The 22458-nt window shown below is 47.0% G+C and overlaps 1 protein-coding gene across 6 annotated transcripts in view; it reads left to right on the top strand.

The window, feature by feature from the left end:
* The window catches only part of KIF6 (kinesin family member 6), a 422193-nt gene that overhangs the window by 369426 nt on the left and 30309 nt on the right, over nt 1-22458 (top strand). For all 6 annotated transcript variants that reach the window (XM_027524813.1, XM_027524812.1, XM_027524814.1 and 3 more), the window contains exon 16: nt 17781-17831. In XM_027524813.1, the coding sequence (XP_027380614.1) occupies nt 17781-17831 (51 nt within the window). The remainder of the gene's footprint in view (nt 1-17780; nt 17832-22458) is intronic.

Here is a 22458-nt window from a genome sequence, read left to right as displayed (position 1 = left end):
GACTGCAAGTCACACAACCAATGTTTCAAAAGTTGAAAGAATCAGGTTACGAAGTTTTGCCTCATCTGCCGTATTCACTTGACCTTTCACCAACCATCACTTCTTCAAGCATCTTGACCACTTTTTGCAGGGAAAAGACTTCCACAACCAGCAGGAAGCAGAAAATGCTTTCCAAGAGTTCATTCAATCCTGAAGCATGGATTTTTACGCTAAACAACAAGCTTATTTCTCATTGGCAAAAATGTGTTGATTTTAATGGTTCCTATTTTGATTAATAAAGATGTGTTTGACCCTAGTTACAATGAATAAAATTCACAGTCCGAAACCACCATTACTCTTGTACTAACCTAAATATTTTAGATTCCACATGAGTGATAACATATGGTATTTGTCTTTCTCTTTCTGACTTGCTTCACTTAGTATGATAATTTCTAGATCCATCGACGTTGCTGCAAATGGTATTATTTCATTCTTTTTAATGGTTGGGTAATATTCCATTGTGTATATATGTGTGTGTGTTTGTGTACATCACATCGTCTTTATTCATTCATCCATCAATGGACATTTAGGTTGCTTTCATGTCTATTATAAGTAGTGCTTCTGTGAACATAGGGATGCATGTATCTTTTCAAATTATAGCTTTGTCTGGGTATATGTCTAGGACTGGAATTGCTGAATCATATGGCAACTCTATTTTTAGTTTTTTGAGGAACTTACATACTGTTTTCCATAGTGGGTGCACCAATTTATATTCCCACCAATAGTGTAGGAGGGTTGCTTTTTCTCCACACTGTCTCCAGCATTTACTCTTTGTGGATTTTTGATGATAGCCATTCTGACTGGTGTGATGCGATACCTCATTGTAGTTTTGATTTACATTTCTCTAATAATTAGCAATGATGAGCATCTTTTCATGTGCCTATTGGCTATCTGTATGTCTTATCTGGTCATTGTTATTCAGTCACTAAGTCATATCCAATTCTTTGTGACTCCATGGACTATAGTATGACAGGCTTCCCTGTCCTTCACTATCTCCCAGAGTTTGCTCAAAATCGTGCCCAATGAGTCGGTGATTCTATCTAACCATCTAATCCTCTGCTGCCCTCTTCTTTTGCCTTCAATCTTTCCCAGCAATCAGGGATTTTTCCAATGAGTCGGCTCTTCACATCCGGTGGCCAAAGTATTGGAGCTTCAGCATTAGTCCTTCCAATGAATATTCAGGGTTGATCTCTTTTAGGATTTACTGGTTTGATCGTGCTATCCAAGGGACTCTCAAGAGTCTTCTCCAGCATCACAATTTGGAAGCATCAATTCTTCAATGTCCAGTCTCCAATGGTCCAGCGCTTATATCCATACATAACTAGTGGAAAACCATAGCTTTGTCTATACGGACCTTTGTCAGCAAAGTGAGGTCTCTGCTTTTTAACATGCTGTCTAGATTTGTCATAACTTTTATTCCAAGGGGCAAGTGTCTTTTAATTTCATGGCTGCAGTCACTGTCTGCAGTGATTTTGGAGCCCAAGAGAAGAAAATCTGTCACTGCTTCTGCTTTTTCCACCCTTTTATTTGCCATGAAGTGATGGGACCGGATGCCATGATCTTAGTTTTCTGAATGTTAAGTTTTAAGCCAGGTTTTTCACTCTCCTCTTTCACTCTCATCAAGAGGCTCTTTAGTTCCTCTTCACTTTCTGCCGTTAGAGTGGTATTATCTGCATATCTGAGGTCTTCTTTGGAGAAATATCTATTTTGGTCTTCTGCCCATTTTTCAATTGGTTTGGTTTTTTATTGTTGTTGTTATTAAGCTGTATGAGCTGTTTGTGTATTTTGGAAATTAAGTCCTTATGAGTCACATTTTTTTAAAATATGGAGGAGAGCCTGCATTCACCTACAAGATGAGGACAAGATTATAGCCTGCATGTCCATCCTATGAGGGCTTCCCTGGTGGCTCAGCAGTAAAGAATCTGCCTGCAATGCAGGAACCACAGGAGATTCAGGTTCGATCCCTGGGTGGGGAAGATCCCCTGCAGGAAGGCATGGCAACCCACTCCAGTATATTTGCCTGGAGAATCCCATGGACAGAGGAGCCTGGTGGGCTATAGTCCATAGGGTTGCAAAGAGTCGAACTTGACTGAGGCTACTGAGCACGCACGCACGTCCATCCTATGATGCTCTGTCCTCTTCTCCCAAAGTGCTTGAGCAAGTGCTTAGACAAGTACACACACCCACATCACCTGTGTTAGTCAAGGTTATCCAAGAAACAGAATCAGTAGGATATGTGTGTGTAGATAGGTAGATAGAGGAGTGCTCAGTCGCTCAGTCATGTCAGACTCTTTTTGACCCCAGGGACTGTAGCCCACCAGGCTCCTCTGTCTGTGGTATTCTCCTGGCAAGAGTACTGGAGTGGGTTGCCATGCCCTCCTCCAGGGGATCTTCCCGACCCAGGAATCAAATCTGTGTCTTCTGCACTGCAGATGGATTCTTTACCACTGAGCCAACAGGGGAGCCCGAGAGGAAAGTAGTTGCTACTGAACTGAGGGTTCTCAGCAGTTGCTGAGCCCTGAGACGCATGCTGTTGTGTGTTCTCATTTACTGAGTACAGCTGTCCATCCATCCCAGCTACCAGAGACCTGTATATCCTGCGATAGGAAAAGTCAGAATTAAGGACTGAGACTTTTTGTGAAAAACAGGACTCAGTTTGTGAGTAAACCCATGAAAGGTCCTGCAAATATTTTTATATTCATCAAAACAAAACACTAAAGCCAGGACACTAAAGAATCCATTTCTATCACAACATCTGATTCATCTTCCGTCTGTCACGATGGGTTCTGCGTGTTTGACTTCCCCTTACCATTCCTTATACACTGAAAAGAGTCAGGATCTCTCTCCCTTGAAGTTTCAGCATGCAGCTTGTAAATTATTTCTGTGTTTGTGTATGATGGCAGTCCCTTCTCCGTGTCTGTTTTCCTTCTCTCTCAGTGTGCACTGCCTTTCTGATGTTAGCAGTTGGAGCTGTTGATTGCCCTGAGAAGCAGCACCAACTTTCACGTGTTCCAACCGCCACCCCACCCCTCGCCCTCCTGACGAACGAAGAAGTGTAATTCTTGGGCTGGGGGACTGCCCCTGTCGGCTCCCTTTCTCTCTCCCAGAACTTCACCGCAAACGCGTCCCTCCTGGTTCTGTGATCTGCTCTGCCTCCTTTATCTAGTCCTAACTTCCTGGATTCCACTTATCCCCCAAATGACCAGCGGGACTGAAATCTGTACAGAAATGGAGCCATGTATGCGAGAATGTCATGAAGTTCAAGTTCAGGGAGCAGAACGGTGTTCTTCCTGAAGAGCATCCTCTACAACACGGCTGGCAAGCTCTGCTGCTCTCCCCGCCTCCCCTCCCCTCGCTGGGGATACTTAGCCACCACAGAAACCTAGGGAGAAAGAGTTCTAGTGCTATTTTCTGGAAAATACAGCAAAATAAAAGAATGAGGGTAGGAATTATTTCAGGCTCTGAAAGCAGGGCCATTACCACCACCATTTCAAGCAAGCTTATTAAAAAGTCGCTTACCTCCACTTACAGAGATCAATCTTATTTGCCAATGCCAAGGAACATGAAAGACCCCATTACAATAGAAAGTGATGGTGAGTTTGAGGCTGAATAACCGATCCAAAGACAGAGTTTTAGTCCATGGGGTCCTACATTTGTAAAAATTTGGAGATGAACTCAATGACGGCGGAAGCCCTGAGTTGGGACTGTTGCAAGGACATTGCATCCACTGGGCCCAAGGAAATGTGTTAATTTAGATGACTTTCAAGAAAGGATATAGGAGAAAATGCAGGTGTCATATGTGAACATAATCAAGGCTTAAAAACAATTACAGTGGATTTGCTTTCTCCTGTCCTCTTTGTGGTTATTAGTTGGTTTTTTGTTTCTTTAAAGTCTTGACTGAATTTGTTGCAATATTGCTGCTGTTTTATGCTTTGATTTTCTTGGTCACAAGGCATGTGGAATCTTGGTTCCCCAACCCAGGATTGAACCCACAACCCCTACATTGGAAGGTGAAGTCCTAGCCACTGGACACCAGAGAAGATCCAATATTGCTTGTAATTCACCCCCCATAATAATTACTCTCACTATTACCACCACCATTGCTACCTCATTTTGTGCCCCTTCAATTGCCAGGCACTGTGCTGGGTAGCTGATGTATTTGTTATTCAGTCACTCAGTCATGTCTGACTCTGTGCAACCGCATAGACTACAGCACACCAGGCTTCCCTGTCCTTCACCGTCTCCCAGAGCTTGCTCAAACTCATGTCCATTGAGTCAGTGATACCATCTGACCTTCTCATCCTCTGTCATCCCCTTCTCCTCTTACAGTCAGTCTTTCCCAGCATCAGGGTCTTTTCCAATGAGTCAGCTCTTCCCATCAGGTGACCAAAGTATTGAAGCTTCATTTTTAGCATCAGTCCTTCCTGTGAATATCCAGGATTGATTTCCTTTAGGATTGACTGATTTGATCTCCTTGTATATCTTGTCCAGTTCTTTCAGCAACCTCACCGCAATGGTGTTATCACCTGATTTTAGTGAAGAAAATGAAGTTGAAAGGGATGAAGTGGCCCAAGATGACTCACTGGAAGTTACTGGCAGTCCCAGCCCACCTGCTCCCCAAACCCCTGTTGTTTCCATTCTTCCGGGCCCAGGGTCCCGCTGCGATTAGGCCAGTTTCCATTGTCCTCCTCCCGAGTGAGCCCTCACCACTACTGGGTGGTCTCAGAAGGCCAGCCACACTTTTCTGGCTCCTCACTTCCACCACAACTTCCCAGTCTTCCCACTGGCTCCTTCCCTTAGGCTCAGCCCCTCGTGGCTACCCTGGGTGATTCTCCTGAACTGTTCTCAGAGATCCCAGCCCCCAGTAGGTGACTGCAGAGGCAGAGCCCAGGGGCCCTCATTACACAAGAAAGAAGCAATAGGTATAATAGCACATTAAAAAGTGACTTTTGAACCTGAAAGCTGAAACCACCTCCATTTGATTTTATCTGTTATTTACAAACCCACTGACACATTTCCCCTTATCTCCAGCCTCTTCTGAAGGAGAACAATTCCCGCATCAAGAAGCACTCTTTGTAAGGCAGTCATTTCACACACCAGCTGGCAGTTTGACCTGCAGTGAGCCTTCACTGGGGCATATTTCTTTCCACTGACTTTTTTTAAGCATTAGCTGATTTAAAGCCAAGTGGATAGAACCAAGCCTTATCTTGGAGTGCAAAAGTTTATTATCTGTATCAAAGAGCAATGTGAAACTATGTTCATGTTACTCTACCTAAAAGCTATGTACATTGCCAAATCAAACATCTTACTTTATATCCCTTAGGTGAACCCTGCCCTCTACCTCCCCAGTCAATGAGGGGTCCATACAAACCAGCCTCCCATGTGAGTGCGGGATGTTGGGAACAGGTGTAATAGCCCTATCCACCCCCAGCCTGGAGCAGGAGAGTCTTGAATGCGCTCGGGCACCTCTGAGAGCATCCTGTGCTACTTTGGGGCTACAGGGATGGAGGTCAGAAGCCGTGATGCAGGAGCCCTCCCCTCGCCCCAAATAGCATCCCTGGCAAAAAGAGCCACATCTTCAAATGGAAAGAAAGATTATGATCTACATTTTCTCTCCTCCAGGGCAGGTCTTAGAAGCTGGGTATATTCCTCCTTTGCTGAAATAAGGACTTCCAGGCATCTAAAGTAACATCTTTTGAATGGATGCCAACACAATCATGAAGCCTCAGCTCCCTGAAAAGTTTAGTATTTAACAATTCATGCTGGTTACTCAGCGGAAAATTTTCCTTGTGCTTACCTAACCTGCACATTTGTTTGAGCTTTTCAACAAATGCACTCATTTACTTAATTCTCTGAATATGTTCATGGAATATTATCACATACTAGAATAGTGATATCAATAAGCTCCTCAGCTTAATTAAGCATATTCAACAGCCAAATGCCTAAGCTTCAGACAGAATGTGCTAATCTCATATAAATATTATGATTCTTTGGGTAGCCAGGATGAGTATCCCATAGGAAAGGAATCTGGTCTCTCAGACATAGTATAATTTGGTCTTTTTTTTTAATAAATGAGAGTGTCTCGCCAAATATGATCACCAGGTACTATCCTAGTGGTAAGAAAGGAGCCCAGGTCTGGTGTTTTCATCCCAAGCTGAAATGCTCATCAATTATGGGTCACGTCCTCCTCTACAAGGGAGGGCCAGGGTGATGGGGTGCCCTGGAGAGAAGAAGACCCATAAAGGGACTCAAAGCAAATTACAATATGTTTTTCTTAAAATCACTGATAGTTTATAGAATGAACTGCATTCTTTCTCTCTGTGAGTTAATAATGTTACCAAATATGATCTTAAATGGAAGAAGCATCTTGAAATTCCGGAGGACTGAAATATCATTTTGGAATGAAAAGGCTTAAAAACACATGCCAAGCATTAAAACATTTCTGGTCTCCCACCCTGTGCTCCGTCCTTGGACCTTTGCGTCTAGGGAACCCAGGGAAGGACCCAACTTCTGCTCCGGGGGAGGGCTGCAGACTTCTCGGACGCCTTCCTCCAGCCCAGGCCAGTGGGAAAGCGCTGGGGCCGTGCTCCTGCTCTGGGTTCCGCCTGACTCTCCGTCCTCCATCCTCCCCCCTCCTCAGTCAGGTTCCTGAGCAGTAACAGAGCCCTGACTAATAAGCCGAAACAGTCCCTACGGCCCCCAACCTATCACTGCAGCTCAGGTCGTGAATATTTTCAGTCCTCACATGTGGCAGGTCCCCAGAACAGTTTTCAGCATGCTACAATAGCATCACATCTGAAGCATACCGCAGTGGGTCTTTAAATTTTAATTTCTTTTTATAAACACACACAGATACACTTTTACATAAACCATAAGGCATACTCACTTATTAATGTGTGATTTTGTTTTCATCTTGCTTGGCTCTCACTTTCTCACCCAGTTCATCCTCCACCCATTTCCACCCACAGGTAACACATCAGAACAACTTTGTAGATTCCCATGCAGATCAGCTCCACACTCAAAAGCGCATGTTTATAGGTGTGCGCCCACTTGCACACACACACACACACACACACACACACACACACGCACGATTATACACATATACATACACATATGGGAGGTTCTTATCATTGTTTGACCAAACAGGGTTATTTATGCCTCTTTGCCCCCACTGTCTTCTTTGCTTCTTTTTTTTCTCCTTTCCTGGTGTGTTGAATTGTTAAAATTGCAGCCTTCCCTCTCTGCAAGGCTCTCCCCTGCCTTTTTTCTGATTCTCTATTATTTGGCTGCTATGGCACATATTTTTATTCTTCTAGAGTTAAAAAGTTACTGAAACAAAGTCTTAAGTTACAAATCCACCCTCCTCCACGCACAACCAGGGCTATAGCTTGTTTCAACTCCCCTTTGGACATCCTCTCACCTTAGCTCCAACGTTCTTACTGCTTAAAATTTTAGTTTTTACACACACACACACCACACACACACACACACACACACACACAGGGTGTTTTTAGTAGCTACTAAATATTTTTACTTAAATACTCTACTTTTTATGTACATCTTTGTTTCTTTTATTTTCCATATTTGTCTGAGTTTATTTTTCTTCTTGCTGATCATCATAATAAGGCTTTATACTTGCCTTGTTGTTGTTCAGTTCCTCAGTCGTGTCTGACTCTTTCAGACCCCATGGACTGCAGCATACCAGTCTTTTCTGTCCTTCACCATCTCCCAGAGCTTGCTCAAACTCAAGTCCATCGAGTCGGTGATGTCATCCAACTATCTCATCCTCTGTCATCATACACGACCATAGGCCCTGAGGGAGGCATGGGGAGTGTGCTGGGCTCTGGAGCTGCATGGGTTCCTGATATCATTCCCACCAACCCCCGGCCCACTCCCACCCCAGGACCTGGCTCTGGCCCCTGTTTCAGCTTGCTGGGCTCTCAGATCTCATTGCTGTATCTCAGTTCAGTTCAGTTCAGCTGAGTCACTCAGTTGTGTCTGACATTTTGCTACCCCATGGACTGCAGCATGCCAGGCTTCCCTCTCCATCACCAACTTCCAGAGTTTACTCAAACTCATGTCCATTGAGTCGGTGATGCCATCCAAATATCTCATCCTCTGCCGTCCCCTTCTCCTCCCTCCTTCAATCTTTCCCAGCATCAGAGTCTTTTCCAATGAGTCAGTTCTTCGCATCAGGTGGCCAAAATATTGGAGCTTCAGCCTCAGCATGAGTCCTTCCAATGAACATTCAGGACTGATTTCCTTTAGGATTTACTGGTTTTATCTCCTTGCAGTCCAAGGGACTCTCAAGTTCTCCAACACCACAGTTCAAAAGCATCAATTCTTCAGTGCTCAGCCTTCTTTATGGTCCAACTCTCACATCCATACATGACTACTGGAAAAACCAAAGCTTTGACTAGACGGATCTTTGGTGGCAAAGTAATGTCTCTGCTTTTCAATATGCTGTCTAGTTTGGTTATAGCTTTTCTTCCAAGGAGCAAGTGTCTTTTAATTTCATGACTGCAGTCACTGTCTGCAGTGATTTTGGAACCCAAGGAAATAAAGTCTGCCACTGTCTCCATTGTTTCCCCATCTATGTGCCATGAACTACACTTGCATAGTTCTTTTTATACGCCAGACAATCTTCCAAGCACTTAACATATGTGACCTAGTTGAGTCCTCTCAACAGATACTGTCATTATCTCTATTTTGCAGATGAGAAAACTGAGGCACATTGGCATACTACTTACCCGAAGTTGCCCAGCAAATGACCTGGCTGGTCTGCAGATGAGGGAGCTTGGCTCCAGAGTCCATGCTCTCTTGTTTGGCTGCCTGTCAGTGAGTCCTGCTGGAGAGGGGGCTCTGTGCATAATGAAAGTTTAGTCCTCTTACAATGGAAAATTACTTTCTTGTGTCCTCACTATGAATGATAGTTGGACTGTGTATAAAATTCAGGTTGACAATTATTTCCTTCCATTGTCTCCTGGGCCTGTTGCTGTCACTGAGGTGGGGGCTGTTGTCTGAGTAGCTCTTTGCAGGTTCCCTGGAGCCTGGTAATAGTGGGTCTTTTCCCCTGAAGTTCTGCAGTTGCACTATAATATGTGCAGGGGTAGATTTATTTTTATTTATCCTGCTTAATGCTCAGAGTGCACTGTCAACCCAAGGGCTTATGCTTTCCTTCAGTTCTGTAAAAATCTCAACTTCTATCTTTTCCAATATTGCTTCTTCACTATTGCCTCATTCGCTTCTCCTAGGACGCTTATCAGACTGATGATGATGCCTCTCAGTCGCTTCTCTGTGACTCTTAACTGCTCTTGCCAGCTTTACCTCTTGCTTTCTGTGCTGTGTTTGGGATGGATTTTTCTATACTATCTTCCAGTTCACTAATTCACTCTTAAAATATGTCCAGTCTGGGGTTTAGTCCCTTATCCCTTCTATTATTTTTGTTTGTTTGTTTCAATGATTCTAGTTTTCTTTTCAAAATTTCTTTCCTATCCACTTGCTCTTATTTCATTTATATTAGTTCCTATTTGCTGCATGATTTCTTGTTCCTTTTAAAGAAAACTTACACCTGCATTCGCCTCTTTGAGTATTCTCAACATGCTTATTTTGAAGTCTGTCTTGGGAGTGTAGACTGGAACAGTTGTGATGAAGAATAGTGTTAATTCAAAACACCAATCTGCTGAGACCCAGCAAAGGAGATTTCTCACAGACTTACAAGACTCCATGATGAATGGCCATCACAGTGCTATTTCTCTTCACGGAAATGGGGGCAGTCTAGTTGTTCCAGCCTCCGGAAAGGGAAGTAAAATTGGGGAGTCAGGGGTACTTACTATGAAATGTATGTAGCAGTTACAAACTGAGAATTAGATGCACATATAGCAAAAGAGGTAGATGTCCAAAACACAGTGCTGATAAATAAGCAGGAAACAGAATGAGATCTGTAGCACAGTGTTATTTCTATAAGTTAAAAAACTACACAGAAAGCTTATAATGCCAATTGTAATATCACATACAATACAAAGACGCACTTCAAACAAATTAGTGTGTGTGCCTGCTGGAGGAAGAGGAGAATAGGAATGGGGGTGGGGTGTAAGGCATGAGGATAAAAATGCACACACACACACAGACATACACACACACACACACACATACACACGCCCACATAAACACACACACAGAGGAGGCTTTCTCCAGACTGATGAGGGTGGCATGAGTAAATGGAAGAGTAAGACTAATTCAACCCTCTGTGCTTCTGTATCAATAAATGTCTTCTTCTGCCTGTCCAGAAAACTACTTTTTCATCTCTCACAAATTCATGTCCCAACTATTGATTTTGCTATCTTTTCTTAGCATTAGATTTATTCATATGTTTTGGCATTTGGGTGGACAGTTTCATTTTTAATGAAAACCACTTTCTTTCTTTCTCTTTCTCCCTGTCTCCTATGCTCACCCCTCTCTGTCTGACAGGCCCTCCAGGCCCCCAGTCCAGAAGCAGCTCTAAGAAGGACAGTCTGAAGCCGCTGCTCCCAGTAGTACTGGGATAGAGCTGTGGATGACCCGGTCAGAAAGTCAGTGGGCATCTCAGCTCAGCCAACAGAGACTGAGTTTGCCCTTTCTTCCATCTTGGGCCTGCGTGAGGCATGAACTCAGCCCCAGGCGGCTCAGGAAGAACTGGTTTCCCTTGGTCCCCTTTCACTCATAGGCTGGGTGGCAGGGAGTCTCCCCTCGACCTGCGGCTTCAAACTGTGTCTTGCACAGCACACACTTGGTCTTCTTCCTACTTCTGGACCAGAGTCCTGAGACTGAAGGCTTAAGCTCTGCTTTCTACTGTGCATTTCTGTCCCACTTCTGGTCTTCAGAAATATGTCTTGTCATCTAACCCAGCAAAGCCTTCTCAATAGTCTGTTTTAATCTTACCCACCATTGCTGAGGTGGGAAGAGGTGATTCTTGACTCAATAGGTTGTCAAATTTCACAAACATGTTTAGATAGAGCCTGATGAAATATTAGCAAGGAGGAGATGAAGGTGCCTGATTTTAAGGCTTGAAATGATTTATGTACTCATTTATTGGAAATTCATCTAAGACTGTACACTTGCTTTATGCTAGGCCCATTCTTTTTACTAACAGCCTTATGAACCACTCAGGGAATGCAACCTATGGTAACCACAGTCCTCTGCTTAGAACACAGAGAAACCAGCTTCCATGTCACAGTTGAAAGCAATGCTCCAAATTCAGAGCCACTAACTAGACCTTCCTTTCAAAGACACCCCTTGCAGTAAACATTCTGTGTTCTCCACGCACCCTAGTCCTGCTACTGAAGTGTATTTTCATTTGATTTCCCTGGGCTACAATACAATAATAGTGTAGTCAAAAAGAAGAAGAGATTTCTTCCTGGGTCCAAAGCCCTTTGGAATTACCTAGGATTCTAGTATTAGCTGTCCTCCCCCATTCAACCCCTCCTTCAATCAATGTACACCTGGCCTTTTGCACTCTCTGACCCCAATGGCTCTCTGACTGGAATGGCTTTCCCAACCCCCCCACTTTACCCCTTTGCTTTTCCTGGAACCCACTCAAATCTCACCTTTAGTAATGATGCCTTTCCCAACACCACTAGCCCACCTTTTCCTCCTCTCAACTTCCCTCTACCATTGACCAATGGTGAGCCATCTGCCCTTCAGAATCTGTCACCTTATAAATACAGTTTCCTTCCAATATGTCTGAAAGAGCCTCGATGCCTAAAGCTGTGTCACAGATGCTGGTTTGTTATCTTCTGATCCCATCCAAGAGTCTTGAGATACAAGAAAGCAGATATTATCCCAGTTATATTATTATTCCCTATTTTTCAAATGATAAAGTTGAGGCTTAGAGATGTTAAGTAAGCTGCTATACTAGAAAGTAACAGAATTGGAATTTGAACTTGAATCAAAATCGCTGCAGACAGTGACTGCAGTCATAAAATTAAAAGATGCTTGCTTCTTGGAATAAAAGCTATGACAAACCTAGACAGCATAATAAAAAGTAGAGACATCACTTTGCCAACAAAGGTCCATATAGTCACAGCTATGGTTTTTCCAATAGTCGTATATGGATGTGAGAGCTGGACCATAAAGAAAACTGAGCGCCAAAGAATTGATGCTTTTGAACTGTGGTGTTGGAGAAGACTAGAGTTCCTTGCACGTCAAGGAGATCAAACCAGTCAATCCTAAAGGAAATCAACCCTGAATATTCACTGAAAGGACTGATGTTGAAGCTCCAATAGTTTGGTCACCTGATGTGAAGAGCTAACTCATTGGAAAAGACCCTGATGCTGGGAAAGATTGAAGGCAAGAGGAGAAGGGGACAACAGAGGATGAGATGGTTGGATGGCACCACCGACTCGATGGACATGAGTTTGAGAAAACTCTGGGAGATGATGAAGGACAGGGGAGCCTGGTGTGCTGCAATCCACGGGGTTGCAAAGAATCAGACATGACTTAGTAGTAGTGTAGTCTTAGTCGCTCAATTGTGTCTGACTCTTTGCAACCCCATAGACAGTAGCCCACCAGGCTCATCTGTCCATAGGATTCTCCAGGCAAAGATACTGGAGTGGATTGACATTCCCTTCTCCAGAAGATCTTCCCGACTCAGGGATCAAACGCAGGTCTCCTGCATTGCAGGCAGATTCTTTACCATCTGAGCTACAGGGAAGTCCTTAGCAACTGAACAGTAACAACTCTTGACCTACGCATTTGCAATCACTTTGTAGTATAATCAAAATGGCAAAGAGGTTTGCTTCATCTCAAGTCCAACTTCAGCCAACTGGTTATCACTGCCCAAAGTGCTGTGTTGAAGAGCCAAAGTCAGGCTCAGTGGGAAGGCAAACCATCCACAACAGAGGAGCAAGGTCTGCTGTGCGTTCAGCTTTTTCAAGGAAGAGCACGTGGGCCACCTCCTTGCCATCCACCACATCATACTAACGTTCTTGAGTTGGGATGGAGTCTTCTATCAGTCTAGTCTGTATGTTCCGTAGCACTTAGAACATAGTGCTTAACACAGAGTGAAGGAGCAATAAATAGGTATCGCTTGACTGTAACATCAACATCCTCAATAAGGCACTGCATGGTGGAAGCTGCACAAACAGCTCGCAACAACTATACTGGGAGGACGTCAGTGAAGGGCTCTGGTCTGGACCAGCTAAGCAGCTTTCACTTGGTACATGATTTCAAACCAATATGCATGCAAAATAGAGTATGAAGCTTCAGGAAAATTGTTTCATCCAGAAAACAGTATCAGTTTGAAAAGTGAGTTTTGCTTCTGCGTGATGGTTATACCTCTCATATGAGCTACCACTTGGTACAGACGAACTGCACTCAGAAGTGCACCGCCTCCACGTGCCCTCCACGGGGTTGTTTCTGAGGCCCTGCATCTCTTCTGGAGCTCTGTGCACTCCTGCACCCCTTGCTGCCACCCCCACTCTGTCCATTAATGAATCTGAAAGGGAGATAAGGTGTTTCTAGCATCTACCATTGTAAATTACCAGAGACCAAATTACTAATTACCACCATTCTCCTACAAGCAGAGCGCTCCTCCCCTCCTCGGCATCTCCTGCCTCGGGCTGGGAGTCCTCTGTTTCCGTTTCATCTCTTTTCCATACCTCGGGACAGGGATGTGTCCAGGAACCCAGGCCAAAAGCAGCAGATTTATCACCATGCTAATGACAGCAAGCTGCATGCAGAGTGATTTCTGCAATCCCCCTCAACTCCTTTTGCCAAGACCTGTGGAGCTGCAAGATCCAGCCGATTACAGAGACTGTTATCATCGCATGAAGAATGGCTCTGTTGGAAAATGCAATTAGATATCAGCCATGAGGCTATCTTTAGAAGCTTGTTGGCGAAGATCTCAAAAACAAAAATCGCCCTATGGCGGATTTGTAGATGTTAGCCAAATTGGCCAAAACTGAGAATCACTAAACACATTTCCAACCTACCTCTGTCACTATGCGGCATTCTGACGACTCACCTCGTGTCCCCTAGGTATAGCTCACCGTTCAGGGAGTGGGTGTCTATGTTTGCAGAGTTTATAGAACTCTCAGTCCTGGTGGCAAAACCTCCCTCTCTATTTTCATGAGCACCATTTCCTAGCCTGGGACGGTGAGAATCTTTCACCCTATCATTCCAAAATAGCTTCCCCAGGGCTTGGGAATGGAGAAGGAAATGACAACCCACTCCAGTATTCTTGGCCTGGGAAATCCCATGGACAGAGGAGCCTGGTGGGCTAATGTGCATGGGGTCACAAAGAGTCCGACACGACTGAGTCACTAACCTGCCACCAGGCATGGGGAAATGGCCCTGTGGGAGGCACGTAGACAGGGAGGCACCTGGTCAGAGAGATGAGTTGTCAGGAAAGCCACCTGTCAAGGATGTTCCTGGCGGGGAAGCTTGTTGTCATCGGGGAAGTAGTTTCCAGAGGGGCGGGCAGCCCCATATGGCTCTAAAGGATCAGGTCTTTGTCCAGTCCCATTAGGAGGGAGGCATCTAGGCACATGGGGCTTCCCTGGTAGCTCAGATGGTAAAGAATCCGCCTGCAATGTAGGAGACCCAGGTTCAATTCCTGGGTCAGGAAGATCCCCTGGAGAAGGGATAGGCTACCCGCTCTAGTATTCTTGGGCTTCTCTGGTAGCTCAGATGGTAAAAGAATCCACGTGCAATGCAGAAGACTTGGGTTCAATCCCTAGGTCAGGAAGATTCCCTGGAGGAGGCCATGGCTCCCCACTCCAGTATTCTTGCCTGGAGAATCCCCATGGACAGAAGAGCCTGGCAGGCTATAGTCCATGCTGTGGCAAAGAGTTGGACATGACTGAGCGACTAAGCACAGCACAGTACCCAGGCACATAAGAGGCTTGTGGTGCAAGGCACTGTGCAGATACCCAAGAAACCAGCCAGGAACCATGTAGCATCAGCACTCCCTACTGTGAACCTGAGAAAGCCCTTGATGACCTCCTCAAAATCAAGAGAGGGGTCTCAAGGGGTACTGCACTTGCCACAGCACTGTCTCCTTTTATTTGAAGAGTGCGTATGCCATGCTTCTTTAAAAATCAAGTCAGCAATGTTGGAGGCTCAGCCCAGCACTGCCTCTGTGCCCCCAACTTGTTGACTCTGCTGGCACAAACAGTACGATCATGGGGGAAGAGACTGTTCCAGGTTTCAGGTCCTGATGGCTCCAGGCTCATCCAGTACTCATCCGTGGGCCAGGTTCCCACCTCCCCACTCCCTTCTAACACAGTCCCTACACTCTCATGGGCCCCACTTGGAATTGGGGTGTGATGATTGCTTTCCCCAATCCTTGGCTCCCTATCTGTGCCTAGTCCTCTCCGGTGAGGGGAGGGGAACACTGGAAGTCATGGCAGACTTGCACTGTGACACACCAGGAGATGGTGGTCTCCAAGGTGAAGCTGAGGGACCTGGGGATGTTTAACCTGCAGAGGACATGTCTAAGTGGAGAAACCATAGCATCCTCAGATGTATGAAGGAGTCTCACTGACCATGAGAGAGATCCTTTTTCTATGCTGTTCCAGAGAACAGACCAAGTCCAGATGGGAAAATTACAAGGAGTCATGCATCAACACCACATCAGTAATTCCTTATGTATGGTTTAACTGGTGGAACAGCCCGGGTACATGCAAGTGAGAGGTGAAATGACCATCTCATTCTGTAGAAGGGACTCCTCAATTAGGTGGGGAAATTAAACTGAATGGCCTCTGCCATCCCTCCCAACCTTAATAGTCTAGGAATGCCCTAGAACTTTCAGGGAATGGCCAGGTCTCCTGTGACCACTTCACTGGAAACTCAGTTCAGGCATAGCCTTTGACACATGTGCTGTGCTCAATTGCTTCAGTAGGGTCTGACTCTTTGCGACACTGGGGACCGTAGCCCACCAAGCTCCTCCATGGGATTCTCCAGGGAAGAATACTCGAGTGGGTTGCCGTGCCCTCCTCTAGGGGATCTTTCTGACCCCGGGATCCAACCTATATCTCTAAAGTCTCCTCCATTTGCAGGCAGGCTCTTTACCATCAGCACCTAGGAAGCCATCTGAGACACAGAATGTACTTTATACAAGGAAAGGAGGCGGTGAAGTTCCCAGGCTCTCTCAGAATCCCCCAGTGACCTGATCTCGTATCCCAAACGGGATGTGCAGTACAGACAGCACTGACATGTTAACAAGTGCGTGGAGCCCTGGGACATAAACAAACTCCAGGGCGGCTGCTGCAGCCAGGCCTCAAGCACGGCATCACGGAGCTTCAGAGATGGGGGAAGCCAGGCGGTCATTCTGTCCCAGGTCCTACCCCAGGCAGGAATTCTCCATCCAACACCCCAACACATAGCTGCCCAGCTTCTGCTTGAGCACCTTCAGGAGGGGACCCACTGCTTTGCCAGGAGGTTTAGTCCATTTTGAGACAACTTAATCCACATGGAGACAGTCCTCGTGAGCCATGTCTTCCCCATACTGAGCCCCAAGTCTGCCTTCGTTTAACTTGACTTTTACCCTCGGCGGAAGGACAGAAATAAATTCGTTCCCTCGGCCATATAACAGTGTTTAGATTTTTAAAGACAGCCATTGTCTCCAGAACTCCAAATATTTTTTTTTTCCTGTCTAAACATCTCCAGTCACCTTAGCCATTTCTCACATGGTGTGGTTTCAGACCCCCTCACCAGCCCAGTTACCATCTTCTAAATATGTTCTGTTTTACGAATGTTCTTTACAAAAAGTAGCTCCTAGAACAAATAACCAACTGTATTCTGACCACTGCAGAGTACAGAGGTGCTCTCACCTCCCTTGTTCCACTCACTGTGAAAAGTGAAAATGTTAGTCGCTCAGTCATATCCGACTCTTTGGGGCCCCGTGGACTGTAGCTCGCCAGAATCCTCTGTCCATGGAATTCTCCAGGCAAGAAAACTGGAGTGGGTTGCCGTTTCCTCCAGGGATCTTCCCGACCCAGGGATAAAACAAACTGCATTATAGATGCATTATAATGGATTATAGATGGATTCTTTACCGTCTGAGCCAGCAGGGAAGCCACTAGACCTGCATTAATGCAATATGGTATTAGATGTATTTCCTACCAAATGACCAACTGTTGTGTTCAAATGAAGGTTATCATCAACTAAAACCACAGTATTTTTTATTTGACACAGTTTCTTTATAGCTTAAAAGAAAGAAGTGCATTTCAAGGGAGCCCTATAAAGTATTAGAAGATCAAATCCTGCCTCCCCCTGCATTAATAATGCACACACAGAACTATTTAAGAGACTATAGCCCCAGCGAGGATTATGAGGGACAGTCTAAGATAACTGAGCCCACGGATACTGTCTCCAAAGGTGGAATGTGTGCTTGTACTGATGTGCCAGGGGCCCAGTCTCTGCAGCCTCTTCTTCCAGACATCCAGGGCATGAAGGGCTCTTCTTGGAAGCTGTACTCACCTTTTTAAAATTTTTATTTGTCTATTTTTCTGTGCCAGGTCTTATTTGCAGCATGTGGGATCTTCGGTTGTGGCATGTGGGATCTAGTTTCCCGACCAGGGTTCGAACCCAGGACCCCTGCACTGGGAGGACAGAGTCTCCAGGGAGGAGAGGTCCCTGTGCCCACTTTTGGCTTTCTCACCCTGCCTAAGGTTTTTAACACACCGCCTGCTTCCAAGGCCACCTCTTCCTCCAGCCCGCTGAGGACTCACCAGGGGTTTCCTCTGTGTCTCTGACAGGTCGCCTGAAGGAGGAAATCACCCAGCGGCACGTGCAGCAGGTGGCTCTAGGTGGGTACAGAGTGGAGCCTGCAGGCGGACGGTGAAGGTAACACAGACTGAGCTGGTCTGGGGAACCCACGCCTAGCTGGACCTCAGGAAGGTCAGGGGTGGGGAGGACTGCTGTCAGGGCAGCTTCCTCTGGACGCCCCTCCTCTCTGGCGCCAGGCTTCCCCTCCAGTGTACTTGCTTCCGGCGGTCAGCACCTGGCACCCACCCTCCCAGCAGCTGCCTCATCTCTGACCTTCTCCACCCCACATTCCAACCTGAAGTCACCCTCTATATCCCAGCTCCTCAGGGTCCTACTTGGAGCTAGACCAGCTAATCCCAGAAGGAACAACTGGTGGTGAAAACAGCTCCCGGTGGCTGAACTCTTCTCTGTGCACTGTTTTGTGTGCCCAACAGTCCTGAGGCCAGTGCCTTTTCTGGATGAAGGTGATTCAGTGGCTTGCCCAGGGTCACAGGCTAGCAACTGTCAGTGCTAGGACTTGAACCAGGTCTCTGAGTCCACCCCAGACGCCCTTGGTCTCCATGCTATTTACTGCCCACAGCAATGATGGGCCCATAACGCAAGCACTAAACCAACAGAGTGATATTCTGAGAGGCCCTGGGCACCTTTTAGGCAGTGGGCATCCACTGAAAATGCCCCCTTGTGATACACAACCCAAGGAAGTCACCCAGGGAGAGCGTTCAGCTCCCTGGAAAGCTGGCGGAGCAGGGTTCCTGGGCAGGACCCCCGTGTCCTCTCCACCTAGCTGGGATCAAGCCTTCTAGAGCTTTGATTAAATAAGCTATTCTTGTATTCCAAACAGGGGGCTTCTCCTTGAGAATGTCTGACCCCCGAAATCACCTATAGCTGGAGAAACCTTGCACCCAGGGTCTCTGGGGGCTATGGAGCTGAGCCCTAGCACCATCAGGGTAATCCATTTGACTCCAGTAACTTGGATTAAGGGGGAGGTTGGTTGTTCAGTTTAGGTCATAACAATGATCATATCAAATAACTAGCGATTACATCAGAAACATACAACAAGGAAGCCTTAGCCACACAGACAGAACCCAAGCTTTTCCCTGTTGGGCCTGGGACTGAAGGGTCAGACGGACGTTCGGGGTCTGCCCTTCTCTTGCCAGAGGTCTGTGCAGGGGCTTGGAGCTGAGATTCTGTGCAGGGTTGGCAGAGCACCTTCCTCCAGATGCAGCCAGGGCTCCCGGGGTCCTCTCTCCTAGGGCCAGGCTTGGGTGGGGCACAAGGCTCTCCACTGGAAGCTGTGTCGAGATGCAGGTCACTGGATGGGGAGTTGTCCCTGGGGCTTCCCCCGGGCCTCTTCTCCAGTGTCCATCATGCTTGTTGAATAGAAACAATGATGTGGAAAATACCACTCAAATCATTCCAAGGGCAGTTTCACTCTGTGGTCTGGGGAGCCATTTCCATGGCTTTCAGGGCAGGACGTGCTCCAGTCTTTCTGCCCCCCAGTCCCGACCCTGCCACGTGTCTTCAACAGCAGGCTCCTCCTTAATTCCTCCACTCACCTCTCTGGAGCCTTCTTCCAAAGTATGGCCGGTGTCAGGTTCAGCAGGGCCCAGCTTCGCCCAAAGTAATCAGCAAACCTCAAACGAAAAACACTGTAGCTGAGTCTCATTAAGAGCATTTGAAATGCCTAATTATCTTAAAAGCTGACTATCCCAATTAAAGAGGAAGTGGTACCATCTCCAGCTGCCATCTTGAGATCAAACGCCACGTGGCTGTCCAGGCGCCTCGGGAGCTTGTCTGACAGGTCTGTGGACCCGCCGGTGTGCTGTGTCCCAGGGGACCTCAGTTCAGAAACTTCTCCTTGAGAGAAAGTCTCGATGCAGCAGGTCGCTTGCAGCGCCATTTCCTGCCTTAACCCTCGCCCTTCAGACCATCGTTGGGGCTGAAGGCCAGGACCCACAGCTTCTGTAAGACCACAGACAGCTCACTCAGTGTATTTGTCTTCCTGACGTTCTGTAGTTTGAGTTTTGGTGGAGCGATGAGGAGGTGACTACACCCGCTCTTGCGCTTCCACTCCCGTGGGTTTGTTCGTATGGCGGTCCCTTCCCTGTCTGTTCTGTTTCTTCGTCTGCTTCTTCTCCTCTCTACTTTCCCTCCATTTCTGATATTCCCTTTGGTAGTATTTCTTTCTTTTACATCCATGAGTGTGTAGCTGGGGGTTGGTTGGTTGGGTTTGGGATTTTGGGGGGTGGGGGAGTTCAGGGGTAATGAGGGAGTCTGAGCAGGAGAGGTTTTCTCATGCATTTTGCATAAGAATGTGTCTCTGTTTGTGGGAATGGACATATGCCCAAGAAAATTTGCAGAAAGGCAATCTCAAAAAGCAGAAGTTTAATGGTGAGGTGAGAGGTGCCGTGGGGCTTCCCAGGTGGCACTAGTGGTAAAGAACCCGCCTGCCAAAGCAGAAGACATTAGAGACCTGGGTTTGATCCCTGGGTTGGGGAGATCCTCTGGAGGAGGGCATGGCAACCCACTCCAGTACTGTTGCCTGGAGAATCCCCATGGACAGAGGAGCCTGATGGGCTACAGTCCCTGGGGTCGCAAAGGTTCGGACACGACTGAAGCAACAGCATGCATATATTGTTCTATCCACTATCCTCTGCCCACTGTAGCCCCAAACCAAGTCAGCTTTGACCTTCCCCACAAAGCCTCGCCTGCCCCTTTCTCCCCAGTCTGCTTGTCCTCCAGCATCAGGCACCTCGGCTGGAGCACCACCTTTGTCCTGTAATTATTTATCTCCATATCTATTCTCCACATGAAAATATGAGCTCCTGGGAAGCTAGGTGCAGTCAAATTCACCTCTGTCCCTGCAGCAGCTGGCACAGGCAATAAACAGGCCAGAGTCAATGCTTCCCCAGATGACTCTGAGACTCACGCATCTTATAGAAGTGTAATGAGACATTTGAACATAAAATAAGTCCGTTTAAAGGAAGTATAAGGAATAAATGCCTTTGGACCCCACAGTTGAGCAGATTCCAACACGCAGGCAGTAAATCCAACTCTATCTTATCTAGCAGAAAGAGCAGAAAGAGGAGCACCCAGAGTTCCATAGTTTTCATTTTCTGACAACAGGAAGCATGCTAATTTATCTGCAGAAAGAGAATTTCTTCTGGAACTAAACACAAAGCAGAATTTATTGTGAGGACCTTTGTACAAAGGACTCTGAGTGACAGAGAATGACATCGTCAACTGCAGTTTTGCAAAGGTTACCGAAATGTTGTCCAACAAGATGGTTCTCGCATCGACCCTCTGTGGAAGCAAGAGGCCCGTCAGGAGCGCGTGACTCACTGAGGGTGTCTCTGGGAGCGGCGAGGTGACATGCCGGGCGCCCAGCCCTCTAATGGCCACATGGAGCAGGAACAGGACAGGGAGAAGCCGCCCCAGGATGCAGGGCTGTGCCCTCTCTCTCAAGTCTCTTCTGAGCAGTATTTGATCAGGGACTGGCTCTCCTTCAGCTCACAATCAGAACTCTACCAAGTGCCTGTGATTAAAATTTAAAAAGCGCATGACACTGCCGGGCAGCATGTGAAATGTGACAGGTGAGAGTGAGCACCAGGCCATTGGAGCTCCAGGAACTGGGGATCTCACCAAGGCCATGGGCCTGAGCCAAGCCTAGAAGAATGGGCAGCACTCAGAACCTCAGAGAAGAGCGTGGGGAGAGGGGCTGGGGTGTGTGTGCATGTGTGTGTGTGTGTGCGTGTGTGTGTGGTATATATGTATATGTATGTGGGGGATATGTGTGTATGCAGTCTGTGTGTGTATATGTGTATGGGGGGTGTATGTGTGTTTGTGGAGTGTGTGTTCATGCATGTGGGGTATATGTGTGTGGCATGTGTTTGTTTTGTGTGTGGAGGAGGTGGGGGGAGGATGACTGTGGGGAGTTGATCTGAAATCGTCCAGAAAAAAAGGCTAAAATGGTGAGAAGGGCCAGTTTATTGAGAGCCTTGAACCTGAGCATTTCACTCACAGGCAGTTGAGCCACTGGACATATTTCTGAGCAAGGTAGGAAGGCTTGGTAGGAGATGCCTTTTAGGAAAAGACAGCCCCAGGCAAGAGCATGCGTTCTTCAGCATTCGCTACTTGACTGACAAGTAAATAGTCTGCACCACCCTGGGGACCACCCCCCTTGCCCACCTAGCCACCCAAGCCTGAGCCCAGCCCCTGCACTGGGCGCCTCCTCTGGGTACACACACCTGCAGCCCGGCCCGGGGGGATGGTGCTCCTGCTGTCTCTGAGTAAACCTGCTGCAGATGCTGCCCAGCGAGAGCTGGGGCCTCCTGGGAGCCCCACACTGGCCACTCACCCTGCAGAAGCAGCCCCTGACGGCAGCCCACGGTGGCTGCAGTGCCCTGTGGGCCCTCGAATGACCACCAGGCAGGGCCCACCAACCTGACCTGAAGACCCAGCAGTGAGAGCACTGAATCCCAGCAGGGCCTCTGGCCCTGACCCTGAAGGCTCTTCCCTGTTCCAGCTCCGAGTGCTCTAAGAAGCTTCTGTCTCCCAGACAGAATCGCTGCAGTGACCTTGTGGCACCCCTGCCGTGCTCCACACGCAGGCCCCTGCCATTGCCACCTTGTGCCATTCGGCAGAAAATTCTTTAAGACTGAGTCTTGA

This window comes from Bos indicus x Bos taurus, chromosome 23 (genome assembly GCF_003369695.1).
Source record: "Bos indicus x Bos taurus breed Angus x Brahman F1 hybrid chromosome 23, Bos_hybrid_MaternalHap_v2.0, whole genome shotgun sequence".
NCBI lineage: Eukaryota > Metazoa > Chordata > Mammalia > Artiodactyla > Bovidae > Bos > Bos indicus x Bos taurus.
Note: the sequence above shows the minus strand (reverse complement) of the source record. Positions and strands in the feature narration are given on the sequence as shown.